At 42.9% G+C, this 13,930-nt stretch overlaps 1 protein-coding gene across 4 annotated transcripts in view; it reads left to right on the plus strand.

The window, feature by feature from the left end:
- Positions 1-13,930, plus strand: part of CEP112 (centrosomal protein 112) — a 163,625-nt gene that overhangs the window by 145,707 nt on the left and 3,988 nt on the right. For all 4 annotated transcript variants that reach the window (XM_030961844.1, XM_030961843.1, XM_030961841.1 and 1 more), the window contains one exon: positions 581-670. In XM_030961844.1, the coding sequence (XP_030817704.1) occupies positions 581-670 (90 nt within the window). The remainder of the gene's footprint in view (positions 1-580; positions 671-13,930) is intronic.

A 13,930-nucleotide genomic window follows, 5' to 3' on the forward strand; every position in this document is an offset into this window, starting at 1 on the left:
TCATTTGTAGATCACGTGCTAGATTTGACTACAGGGCAGGAGGGGAGCCCCTCATCTCGGCCAGCATCCCACTTCAGTAATATGGAATACATTTCCAGTCCAAATTCCAGACATTGTTTTCCAGAGAGAGGATTATTCTGGCTTAAAGAAAAAAAACTCTTGGTACACTGCAAAACTGCTCCTAAGAAGCTCAGGTTGTGCAGATAGGATGACAACAAAAACCTGGGACATTTGCAAATGCAAATGTTGCAATATTTCCATTTGCCTTCCAACCTTTGAGAGTATTTCTTACATTTTTGGGATGGATGGTCTATAAGAAGATATAAAAATAATATATTTTTAGGATGAGTAGCTTCTAATAAGACTTTTAAGATGTAACCACTCTTGTTCAGTCAATGGTCCCACCTGTGCAGAGTAACTTTTTGAGTGGCCAAAGTGCCTCTGTCATGCCTCAGCGCCGAGTCCAGCTGGACTCACAGTGCTCCACGTCCTTCCCCAGCTCATTGAAGACGTGACCTGGAAGTTTTGCTGCCCTCCCATGTTTCTGATGAGTGTTTTGCCTCCCTTGCTGTTGTTCCAGGCCTTGCAGGACGAGGTGGAGAATTACCGTGGGCAGGTTTACGATGCTCAGAGGAGGCTCCAGCGTAACGAGCTCAAGGCCCAGGAGCAGGTACAACAACTGGGTGCTGTCCTCACCCCCTGAGCAAGGAGGTGCAATGGTTAAAAATAATCCCCTCCTTCAAAGCAAAAGCACATATTTTCCTGCAAAATTCTCAGCTAGCTTGCTTTTCTGTTTTGTTGGTAATAAAAGAGAATTAAACTGTCTGAACCCTTCAGGCAAATACTTATCTGCTGCTCTCTATTGCAAGTTGGTATTTCAGCTATTCTGGCTGTTAAATGATGCATTTATTTTGAACTGACTGTTTGCAACTGACTGTAGAGTTTTAATAAAGGTTTCTGAGACTATTCGAACCTGTTCTTTAATGATTTGTATGAAGAGAAGTAAAATTGGACAATAACAGCTAAAAATAATCTTTAGTCCTGATCTTCTGCATTCATTGTCCAAACATGTCTGTAAACACTTTCAGATGATGAATAGTGCTAAATTTTTTCTGGACACTTACAGTGAAGTCAGAGATTATTTAGTGTGCTTTGAGCAAAATAGAGTGTGGTGTTTACAGGCAGTGTTAGAATAGAAAGTCTATGATCTGCATTCAAACCAGATTAAATTGAAATATTCAGGAGAATATGCAGGTGATGAATGCCTGAATCAGATAGGAATTTATGTATTCCTAATACAAATTAGGTTTTGAAGCATTTGAGAACTTTATTTGGTGCTGAGTAAACAGTATCAACAGCATATGTCCTACATAAAGCATTTCTAACTCTATACCAGCAGGAATAATCACTTGGGGTGGGTATAGGAGATTAATAATCATTCATTTCAAGTGTTTTTTCCTCAGTTTTGCCATCCTACTGGCACATGGGAATTCTCTGTCAGCCTTGGTGTTTAATTGATGTATTTCCTCGCTGTTCCCTTCTGTCCCCCCTCTGCCTCCCAGTCCCAGAAGCTGGGCCAGGCTCATCCTGAGCTGCAGTGCCTGCAGCACTGGACAGTTTGGTGCAGTGAGTGAGCTGGCCTACAAGCATTGCATTTTGGCTTCAGAGTCTCCTGGAAAAGAAGGAGGAAAATCAGCTCTTTAAAGCATGGTTGTCCCTCCCAGGGAACAGCACTGGCTGCATGCTGTGAAGGATGTCCTCTTCCAATTTGTTTTTCTTTTTTTATGTTTTTCTTTAGTCTCTGCCATTTTGCTTTTATTTTTTTTGTCCTGACCCGTTTTGAGAAGGATCCAGGAGAAGAAATAAAAAGTGACTCATGAAATGCAGAGGTAAAAGGCTGCACATGCAGATTCACAGGGTGCCTTCAAGGTTTCCTCCTACATGAGCATCTGCTCCAAACCAACCTAGAGAACTCTCCTGTCCAGACTTAATTAATGAAGCACTAGTTCAGATGGTAACATCCTGTTCCCCAGTATAATGGAACAGGAATGTTATTTAAATCACACTGTGCTGTCCATCTTTGAGCTTGATGTGCTGGCAGGTTTGGTAGAGCTCATATCCAAGTTCCTCAATGGTCTTGTCTCTGCCTTTCATCCATTGGGACTTTCTGAAACAGCTGGAGCCGCTGAAGCTGCTTTGGTTTGGGTGGCTTCAGTCTATTTTGCAGACAAACATTTTGGAAGTTGTTACTTGTCTCCTCTGTGAGTGGTTAATTCATTAGTTCTGCTTATCTCTCCAGCAGAAAAATGCAAAAGTGACAGGTCTGACATGTTTCCAGTTACTGGGTTTGGCCAGGCTACCTGTAAACATGTTCATCAAGTGTTAACAGTGGTTAACAACTCATCAGCCGATCAGGGACTTGAAATATTCAGGGCAGTAACTTGATTTCTGCTTTTACCAAATACTGTGTGAATCAAAATTGCATAAAACATGGAGCTTTGTGCTGGCGCCATTACAAAAGCCACTTTTCCAAGCTTTTACATATCTATAAATAAGGAGGAGCGAGGGTTAAAGAGCTTCTGTTTCTCATTAAAAGGAAAAATCTTGTGTTTTGATTCTATAACAACAACAAACAAATGAATGAGACATGAAAAAACATTTTGTTGTGCTTTTAATTAAAACTAAAAAGCTGTTTCTCGTTATGGCTTGTTGGGTGGTATCTCAGTGCTCCATGTTGGCCGTTTTTCCAGAGCAACGTCCTCATAACTCTTCAGCCTTTGAGAGTGACTGACAGAGCCACAAAGTTTAACTCTTTGTCACAGTGACCCTCTGGTGATCACACAGGCTTAACCTTTCGTTATTATAATCATCCAGAGAGACAAACTATCCTATAAATAAAGGGGGGAAAATACTTTGGGCTGTCAGCAGGCCCTGAGCTGCTCTGGAAGGGAGCCTGGTGCTGCACTGGGAGAGGAGCTGTTGTTTTCATGGAGCTTTTCCATTCCCATACTTTGTGTTCTTGGATGAACTCGTGTTTACTCCTGTTTGGTTTTTCTCTCCCATCTTACAACGTGGGTTGGTGCAATCACTTTGTGTCTGTGTTGTCTCACCAGTGGTGCCATATGGCAGCCATCTCTGGATGATGGGTTCCAATCACACTTCTCAAAAGTGCTGGCTTATATAATTTTATCTTTTCCATAAAGGTTGTCCTGTCTCTGTCCTGGTTTTTCAATGTAATGCTGCACTTCAAGAGTGGAGTCCCAGAGCTGAATCCTCTTTCTTCAGGTCAAAATGTTGGATGTTCCCTTTAAAAATTAGATGTCCAGCATCTTGAGACATAAATAACTGTATTCATGGAAAGTGATAAACTGGCAGCAAATGTGAAAGCTGTAATATATAGTTTTATATATATTGTTATTGTTGAATGTATATAGTCATTGTCTGGGAAGGTTTCTGGCAAATTTGGGTGTGTCCAAACCATTTCCTTGCAAAGCAGCAGTGAAGTTTCTTGTATCTCAGTCCTACATAACTGTGGGACCAGCTTCCTGTCAGTGATCCCATTGTGTTCCCATATCATGTACTTCTGGAGTGAATGTATCCCTTGGTTGTCTCTGATGTGTGCCTGGATCTAATGTGAGACAAAATTTCCTACGAAACATTATTTCTTAAGTCCTGTGGCTTTGTGCATTTGTCAGTCATAGTTTAAAAAATCCCCATTGTTCATACAGGAGGCTCTACATCCTGTGAGTGTGTAATTAAAAATGACACACATCACTGGGAGCTTAACGAACCCAGGAATTTAGGCATGTGCAACAAGTTTTGCTAAACTGGAGTCTGTATAAAAATTCATGGTAGTGATTTTTTTTATACTACCTAGATTTCTTTAGCATTCATTTCATTTCAGATTCTTTTTTGAAGGGTAATCACCCCAACTCAGTTTACTAAAAAGCTCCAAGAATCTGTCTTTTGGGAATTACACACAAGAATTTTCTCAGAAAAAAAAATCCTATTCTTTTAATTCCTTGTTCTAATGTTTCTAGCCAGAGATTTGGGTTGACTGTGATATAAAATTTGGGATAATTGAGGATAAAAAAGTTCCTCATGTTTGCAAACAACTGAAGTGGCAACACTATAGATACTCAAACCATAGAGATACCTCCAAACAGTCAAGTCATAAATAGAGTTTTAAAGGAGATTCTGAGACAGAAAATCAATTATGTTCAATTCATTAATATTGCTGAGGAAATGAAGGAGAATAGCAGTGGAGGTTTTCAGCCCTTTAATTTCTTTTTCCTGAAACAGATTATAAAAAAGGAGAAAGGAGTTATCTGAATGAGGATGTTATAGAAGTATTTGGCATAAAATGGAGCAGCTTAGTTTAAGTGGATTTCACTCATGTTCAAATGAAAACAGGAGTGATAATTGTAAAAGAGCCATGATTCAAAAGCATTCAGCCAGTTTTCATTTCTAATGTTTATTATCCTGACTTGCTCATTTTTTTAATGGCTGCTGGATATTTACCACATTCAGCCCAACTTACTGTTTCCATGCCAACTAAATATGTTTGTTCTCAGATGAGTGCTGTGATGCATCCTTCTGAAATTTCAGTTGCTGCGTAGCACAGAGGAATTTCTAAGGTTTGCCACACCTTCCCCTTGGTGGGAATAGTGCTGCTGCCAGTGGATTTGTGGAGCTGGGAGCAGGGAATCAGTGAGGCACAGATGAGCAATAGACATTGATGTCCACAGTATGAGTCCCAGGTACTTCTTAATCTGATGGCTGGAGTACTTGAGTAATATTAGCTCTTTAGTTTAGGGCTTTTGGGCCATATTTCTTCATAGAAATTATCTAGTGGAAGTTGTCCCTGCCCGTGGCAATGGGATTGAAATGAGATGATCTTTAAGGTCCCTTCCAACCCCAACCATTCCATGATTCTGGGATTTTTAAAGGTATCAGGGAGTTCTAAATACCATCAGATGGCAGCCTGGGGTGCCTGCCTCAAATACACAGACTTTCTCCAAGTGTTGTCAGTCTCAGAACATGTAGTGTCATTCTCAGAACATGACTGTAACATGTAAGCCCTTATTTGCTCTAGAGCTTATCTAGTGCAAATAAGCTCTAGATTCGGATATTGAAAAGCCCAGGTTGGCTTTGTGGCCAGCTGCAGGTGAGGAGGGTGGAGGGAGCCTTTGTGTCACCAAGCCAAGGGACACTTTGGGAGCTGAGACCCAGCCAGTCAGCACAGGCTGGAGGTGGTGATGAAATTCTGCTGTTTGCTCCATGTGCTTGAACCCATGGTGCTGAAACACTTCCAGAATTTTCTCCCCCAGAGACCCATTTCTGCTCGCACAGAAATGGGAAGCCCAGCCTGGATGTGGAGGATCTTAAACCACAGCAGTGATTCACCAAGAGCAGCCCTTGCTGGGGCTCTGGGGCTGTGGGGAAAAGAGTGAGAACCTGAAAGAAATTTCCACTGTGACTTTCAGGAACTGCACCACCAAGTATTGTCATATTAAAATAGTTCCTGTGGTTTCTGCCTCTGACCAGCAGGATGGATGGATGGATTGGAAGAGTGTTTTTGTGCAGTTCTGTGTGGCTGAGGAGGGACCTTCTGTCATCTCCTCCATCCACTGCTCTGCTGACCCCCCCAGCACTGGGGGCAGGAGGGACCTGTGTGTTTCAGCTGTTTTCCTAGCATAAAACCTTGGGAAAAACTCAGGGGACAAACAGGCAGAGGGACAGAGCTCCCCACAGCATGAAAATCTGATGGTTCCACATCTGCACAATAGAGGATTTCTTTTCTAACGACTTGTGGTGCAAAAATTTCAAATTTAAAGTATTTTTATTGAAAAGAAGATGTTGGAGAGCCACAGAGAAGCAGTGAAGAATCCAGTGGGAGTGGGAGCACTGCTCGGGCTGTTTGGCACACACAGACCCCAGCATCCAGTTCTGGAAGGTTCTTCAGCCTTCCCAGTAGAGACTGGTGGGCAGGAATCACTCTGATCCTGGTTCTGGGTCTGTAAGGGACCTTTCATGGATATAGGTGCCTCATGGGTGTATGGCAATGTTGATTTCATAGAATTTTGTTTGGGTTGGAAGGGACCTTAAAGATTACCCAGTTCCACCCCCTTCCACAGACCAGGTTCCTCCAAGCCCAATCTAGAACACTTCCAGGGTTGGGGCATTGTGGACTTTGGGTACCATAGATGACCAACAGACATTTTTTGGAGCCCAATTCTACCACTTTTTACCTTAGTAGGTGTCTCAAATCCATTGATATATTCATTAATCACTTTGATACAACAGCACCCCTCAGTTTTTAATTAAGACTGAGATTGTTAGGATAAAGCAGGATTTTGCATTTACCACATTTTATATTTGTGTATTATATTTGTGGCTTGTGTTTTATATTTGTGTATAACTTTCTTTAATGGCAAGCTATGAAAGGAAAGAGAATTACAACGAATACAGTAAATTATTCTGTATGGCATGAGGTTTCAGATTAGCAGGAGGAGATAGAAGCTGAGATTCAAGCACAGAAAAACAGCTTTGCAGGTGGGATTTGAAAGGAGCTGGAAATCAATGGAGTTAAAAGTTCCCAGGAGCTCCATATGGCAGGAACTGCAGGAGAGGAGGCTCTCACCAACTGTGCAACTGTCAAAGGGAAAAGAGTTGAGGATAGTGGTGCATGTGTGGAAGCCAGTGATCAAATGTTAGCTTTGGTAATCAGACACAACTGGAAAACACACAAATATACACCTCCTGAACAGAACACAATGAATTGTTGGAGCTTGGTGGCCAGCTGGAGAAAGACAGCAAACAGAAAGTACAGGACAAAGAGTTAAAAGGGAAAAAGGGAATTGTTACCAGAAGAGAATAGAAGCATATGGCAGCATGCAGGAATTAGAGATTGTCTTAAAATGTCACTTTTCTTGCTCTTTGTCTTAAATAATAGTGAATGGGAGAGATTGTCCTTTTAAGAGGGCAGTACCTCCTATTAGGGCATCTGTGGTTTGCTTACATATTATCCATGAAGGGAACTTTGCTCTTTGAGAACCTGTTAAAATAGGACTACAAGGAACAGTGATACTGGTGCTCAATGCAGGGAATTAAAATAAAAAGGAATTGGGGATGTCTGGAGTGGATGACATAAGAACAGAGCAGCAAAACCTCATCTCCAGTCGTGCTCCCAGCAATGCCTGTTCAATTAGGAAACTGTCCCAGTCTCTTTTCTAGGAGATGGAGCTAAAAAGGACTGGGAAAGACCAACTTTATGGTGATCTTTACCTTCTTATAAATTCTAAGGCACTATTTTGCTGTCAGTTTAATCAGCACCAAATGCCATCCACGGCAATTTCACCCAGGCCTGTTTCTGCTGCCCTGCCCATCCTTCCCAGCCCTGAGGCTCTGCAAGCCTGGCAGCTGCTTTTCCACTGGAGACACTGCTTGGATTTTTTGTTCTTGGAAATGGTGGTCGTAAAAGTAGCTTCTGATTATTATCTACAGAGAGCTTTGCTTGTTCACAGGGTCGGTGTGAAAAGGCAGATCCACTGCTGCTGCTGCTGAGCTTTGTGAGCCCTCTCTGGCCTTGGGGAGCACTCAGCACCTCCTGGATCAGGCACTAAAACCTCTCCCTGCTGAGGCACCCCGGTTGGGAGGGAGCGTGTGGAAGGTGGCACGTGCTGGAATGTAAAAATGAAAGGCATAAATGTGTTCCAGCAGTGGTGTCAGAGATGCTCAGAGCTTCATTTCAGACTTAATTATCCTGATAGTGCACGAGGAATGGCCAGCGGCAGAAGTGAACCCCATGTGTTGGACGTGGGGATCCTTGTGGGCCTTTTCCAGCCCAGAATATTCTGTGTTTTCCATGTTCTCAGCTTTGGCCCAGCAGCGCTGGGGAGCAGCTGGGCTGGTTTGGGGCTGGTTCCTCTGGATCAGGGGGTGTCAGTGGGGTGTCCCCCCGTGTCCCCCTCACCCTGTGGAGGGGACAGCCCTCCTGCTGCCATCCCAACCTCCTGGGCCAGCAAAGGGACGGCAGTGACAGGAGCTGAGGGGAAGAGAGCTGGGGGAACAAAGATGGCATCTGCCATGAGTCATCTGGAAGGAGAAGAAAATAAGTCCAGGATCCTCCAAATCCCAGCTGGAACAATAGCAGAGCCCTGGAGAGGGGGAGGCTGAGGGAGCGGCGTGAATTTTCTAGCCACAGCATTCCTGGTTGTTCTGTGGTGTTGACAGTGAAAGCTTTTATTCCTCTCCAAGTCGTGTAGTCCCAGGAATGCTGTTCTTGCCATATGCAGCCCACTGGTGGGTTTTTTTTCCAAAAGCTTCTTTTGCAGCTATGAATTACATGGACTCAGATTGCTTAACTACAATCAGAGGATTTTCCAGGTGGGAGATCTTGTTCAAGAAAAGAGAGATGGAAACACAAGCCACTGAAGTAACAAGGCCACTTGGATGCAGGTTGGGAAAAGAAAAAAAAATGACGTGGAGCAGCAAACTCAGTGCCCAGCGTGGAGCTCAGCAGGGCTGGAGGTCCCCGTGGGTCAGCAAAACAACAAGGCAAAAATGTCTTGGATGCTGGGATGGTTTACTGGCTACAGACAGACACACAAAGGGGACGGCTATGCCACCAATTTATCTTTTGTTGGAACTGTCAGGACAGGGGAGGTGATCCAGCAGGATTTTCGCAGTGGAGAGCAACATGGTGTTCACTTGACAAAATAACTCGCTCAGCTGATCTCGCCCGGTCGCTGTTTTCAGCTGAGCCAAATCCGTGGGATTTATGGCATTCATTACTTTTCTTAAGAACTCGAGAACATTTGTATCGAGTTGCACGCTGTTCCTCCAGATCTGGGAGAGCCATATTTCAACAGCCCTTGCACAGGGAGAGTCAAAATTCCCTCTGCCTGGAACCAGACTGGAAAGCGGCGGATATTCGTGTTTGGTGATTTTCTGAAAAGACAAATGTGCAGACCTTGGTCTTCTCTGAAACAATTGCTACATCACTGGATTCTTCCTTAGGAAAAATCATTTCAGAAGATTTCAAGTTCCAGTTCAATGTTCTCTTACAACAGAGGCCGGAGGGGTCTGAAATTTAAGGAAATTGCCAATTTTGGTTGGTTTGCTCCTGGGCTGGGGACATTGTTCAGCGTCCCCCAGGCCAGCTGAGGGAAGAAGGGGCACATCTGGACCCACAGAGGTTTTGTAGGAGTGGAGCTGTGCTCACTTAGACTTCAGGAGTGCTGAAAAGCAAAGGAGGAGTCCCTGCAATTAGGGAGCACACAAACAAGTGATTAATCATTCTTTGCATGTTGGATTGGTTTTTTGCTTGCATTTTGGTTTTTATTCTTTTGGTTGGCTTTTCTATTGATTAGGGTTTTTTTTTAAATTGGGATGGCATTGTAATATTTTGTCCTTCACTTGCCCTTTTCACAGTGCTTTCAGAAAATTCCTTCACCTGAATGAAGCTGACCTATGCATTATTATTATTATTACTATTATTATTATTATTATTACTACTACTACTACTACTACTACCACCTTCATTTAGAAGAAGAAGACTTTATTCTGAGATTAAATTATCTCCCTATGACTGAAGGGGTTATTTTTACCTGTTTGGAACCCTCACCTGTCTTCATATTTATTGCAGCAGATCTTTCCTGTCTCCATTCAGAGATGTTGCAGAACAGATCCATAACCTTTTTAAAGAGGCTTTTTCTCTTAAACAGCATTATAGCACACAACTGTTGATACAGGAAAGGATTTCGGAGAGACAAGAAATAACTTTTCTCATCTTATCCACCCTGAAACATGGAGAAAATTTGATAACAACTAAAAGATTCGAATTATGCCTTTTGGTCACTATCCTAGTATTCCCTGGCACACATCATGCTGCATAAATATTATGGACGGGCAGAAATTAAAATACTAAAAAAGCCACAACACCCTGGTTAAGGCAACTGTCTTTTGATTCTTATCTGACATAAACACAAAATTAACTTCATGCCCTTCAAGACAAGATTTTTTTCTTAAAGGAGCTTCAACAACTTTCTGTGGTCCCTTCATTTACTTCAGAGTTTCTTTTGCAGTTTCCTTATGCTCTCCTGGTTCTGATAAAGCCATTTACAGCTGGAAGGTCTGGAGAAGATTGTATTTGTTTGGGGCTTCGGAATTTTGGATTTTTTGGTTTTTTGTGAGATGGGTATTTTGCAGCCGGGATGAACTCAGCATCACAGAGCTGTGGGATGTCAGGAGGGAAGAGTTGGGTGTTGGGAACCTGAGCAGGATCTGGTGGAGAGCATGGACGAGACACAGAACACCCTGTGCTCTGCAGGCTGGTGGCAGCACGTGGCTGAAATTCATCTGGTCACCTTGAAGATGCTGCATTTCTCCTGGATGTGCTTGGGTTGTTTCTTTCAGAAAGGAAGGAGAGAGACTGGAGCACAGAGAGGAGCTAGTGGAGCCAATGTTCCTGTGTTCCCACCTGCTCCTAACCCAGCCCCAAACATCCCTCTGAGGTTTGTAGAGAAGATGGGTGGCTGCAGAACTGAGCTGTGCCAGCAGAAGACTCGGGGACCAGTAAAAAATTGAAGCTGATTTCACAGAATCACAGAATTCACAGAATCCCCAGGTTGTCAGAGACCTCCAAGACCATCGAGTCCAGCCCAGCCCCAGCCCCTCACCCAAACCCCGGCCCCCAGTGCCACATCCAGGCTTTGTTAAACACACCCAGGGATGGGGACTCCACCACCTCCCCGGGCAGAACATTCCAGAACTTTATCACCCTTTGTGTAAAACACTTTTCCCTGCTGTCCAGCCTGTATTTCCCTTGGTGCAGCTCGAGGCTGTGTGCTCTGGTTGTGTCAGTGCTGCTGCAGAAAGAGCCCAGCCCCAGGTGAGCACAGGCACCTTTCAGGAAGAAAGGAGATTCTGCAGCAGAGCCCAGGGAAGTGGTCACCACCATCCCTGGTGGGATTGCAGAGATGTGTGGACATGGTGCTGAGGGACCTTGGCAGTGCTGCTTCATGGTTGGACTTGACCTTAAAGGCTTTTTCCAACCTAGACAATTCTGAGATTGTGCTGATAAGCACGAGGTTGGTTGGTGTGGAAAGCTCAGGTTTGTGTATTTCTCTTCTGGGCATCAAACCCAACTTTTCTCTCTTTGAGAATGGTCAATGCCCGACACAATTTCAGTGTAGTCTGTGAAACTCCAAGTCCCATTTTTGCATCACTTTATATAATTGTGTCACTATTTATCTCTTTTTTTTTAACTGATTTCCCAGGTGACCAAGCACACATGAGCTACGTGTGGCAACTTCAGCTTTCTGCTGACACCAAAGATGATTGATGGTCAAACTCCAAACCTCATATATTAGCCACCAACCTGAATAAACAAAGACCAGTGTGGCAGCTTAATATTAAAAGCTATAAAACCTTCCTGGGGGTTCATGGATTAAATCAGCTCACCAAAATGAATTTTCAAAGAAAAAGAAAAAAAACTTTCTCAGGACTGAAGAAAAATGAACACAAGTAAATGAAATAGAGCCATCCTCATCCAGCTGACTAAAGCCCTCCTGAGGGATGAAGAATTGCAATTTTAAACGTCCCTCAAGTGTGCAAGAGGAGACACAGTATTTGTGGATCCTAGGGAGGCAGCTTGAGGCTATAAAAGAACAAAAAAGCCTTTAAGGCAGAAAAAAACCTATCCCTGCAGACATAGCTTTCATTGGTGAAAAATAAGTGTTAAAAAATAAAAACTTTCTGCCATTAAAATGAGTACCCATTAGCCCACTGGATGTTATTTTTCAGTTGTAAGAAGTGATTTAGATTTTTGCCATGCACTATTTTAATCTCTTGGGTCAATAAACCTTGATAGTGACTTGAGCCAAAAATACCAGCAGGTTGTTTACCATAACACAGCAGGAAACAGCTGGGCACTTATTTTCATCTTATTGTGATGCAATTAGCAGTGAGCAGAGCTGAAAGTAGCATGTTTTGTCTGCTCAAACAAATTGGAATTGTATCCAAAAGAACAGGTTTCACTGCAAAAAAAAAGTGCATGTCTTGTCTCTGAAACAGAGTAAGGGCTCAGTCCCAAGCCAGACTGCAGCTACCAGGGCTTGGTTCTCATTTTCTCCCTCCATTCTCAGCTGACCCTGTAAGATATCTCCATACTTCAAAGCACCATGCAATATTTCTTCCTGGCTTTCCAAGAAACACCTTTGTCAAAAGGGAATGATCCAAAGTTAATAACAAATGTTCCCAGCATTGTGAAAGCATTTATTTAGAGGACAACTCCAGATTAAACTGTTAAAACCAGTGAGCTGGTTGCAAGAAAACTCTTGCACAATTAGAAAATTATTATTTCCCTCACAGAGCTGTATTAAAACTTCTGTTACATCTGCATATTGGCCAGGTGATCATCCAGGTCCTCTTACCCATTAAATAGATTGTTATTAATCAAAATTCAGGAAATAAAAGCATTTTGCTGCTCTGGCTGCCTGTTTCTGGTCTCGTCTCACCAAGAATAAATGGAACAAGTTGAATCAACTGAAATATATGTTTCTGCTCTATCAAGGTCCCCACCCAAATGAGCTGTTGGCTCAGAAAATATTTATCCTGGCAGACCACTTATGCATAACTTTGGAGGCCTTGATAGAAATAGTAGCATGAATTTATTGGTGTAGCTCTCAAAAACATAAATTTTGATCGCTGGCTTTTACACAAGCAGAGTTCAAACGAGGTTTCCTGTCTCACCTCCTTTTTTTTTTCCCCCTTCAGATTTGCATAGTGGCATCACTTCTTTGCAGTTCCCAAGGAAAGCCTCTAATTGCCCATTTGCATAGAGATTTGGCAATTCCTCCTGCCTGTCGGGGTAACTCAGGGGGAGAATTTTCCTAACGTTTCATCAGATTGTTTTATTCCTTTTGTATTGATAATTGCACGCTGCATTATGCAGGTTCTGGCGGGAGCTGCTTTTCCCATGGGATGGTGCCGGGATGAACTCGGGTTCTCTCCTCTGGAAGCTCTGGGAGCTGGGATTTGGAACTCGTGGCTTCCTCAGGTGTGAGGTTGAGGGTTGGATTTGTGGTTGCAGTGGTGGAGTTCAGCCATTTGGGAACAAAAAACCGGAAAAGAAAAAGAGATTTCCGCTTGAAAGTTTCAAGATATTTTATGAGTTAATCTGATATCGAAGCCCTTTGATCCTTTATTTACATATTCAGCTGCTAATCCAGAAAAACACCCAAGTCCTTGCTTAATTTGAGTTAAGCAGTTAATCCTATTGGGAGTGAAGTACAGATGTGAGGCCCTGATTCAGCCAAGTGGGAACGTGATGGGCTGGCCTGAACCACACTCCCCAAATTATCCCAGGTCAAAACTCACCAAATCCAACCATTCTGGAGAGATAAGAAGCACAAACCTTCCACCTGATCCCTCTTCATGTAACTCTGTAACTCCTGTTTACTCAGCATCTGTTAAATAAAGTTGTAGATGAAAATTTCCCAGTATTCAAACCTCCTTGTTTTGGGGTCTAAGATGCTCAAATCTGCTCATTGAAAGATCTGTAGTCTCCATGAAGCTGAGGAAGACACAAAGTGCAATGAAAAATAGTTGCAGGGTGAATAATAATAATAATAATAAAAGTCCACAAAAGCACCTAAAAGTTGAGAAATGTTGTAAATTTTATCTTGGAAAGCAGTAACTCACCTTGTCTAAGGGAGCAAGGGACAAGTGTCACCCCCCTGACCTGGTTCAGATGCCACCAAAGACAAACAGAAAACTTCTGACTGTCAATTTGCAAGATGTGCCTGTATAAATGCTCAGTTCAGATGGATTTAAAAATGATTTTTGCTTCTTCAGACCATGTTCTTTTCTCCTTTTTCCCCCCTCCATATATATTTTTATTCTTATGTTTTCTTTTGCCTTTCTT

Source organism: Camarhynchus parvulus, chromosome 18 (assembly GCF_901933205.1).
Source record: "Camarhynchus parvulus chromosome 18, STF_HiC, whole genome shotgun sequence".
NCBI lineage: Eukaryota > Metazoa > Chordata > Aves > Passeriformes > Thraupidae > Camarhynchus > Camarhynchus parvulus.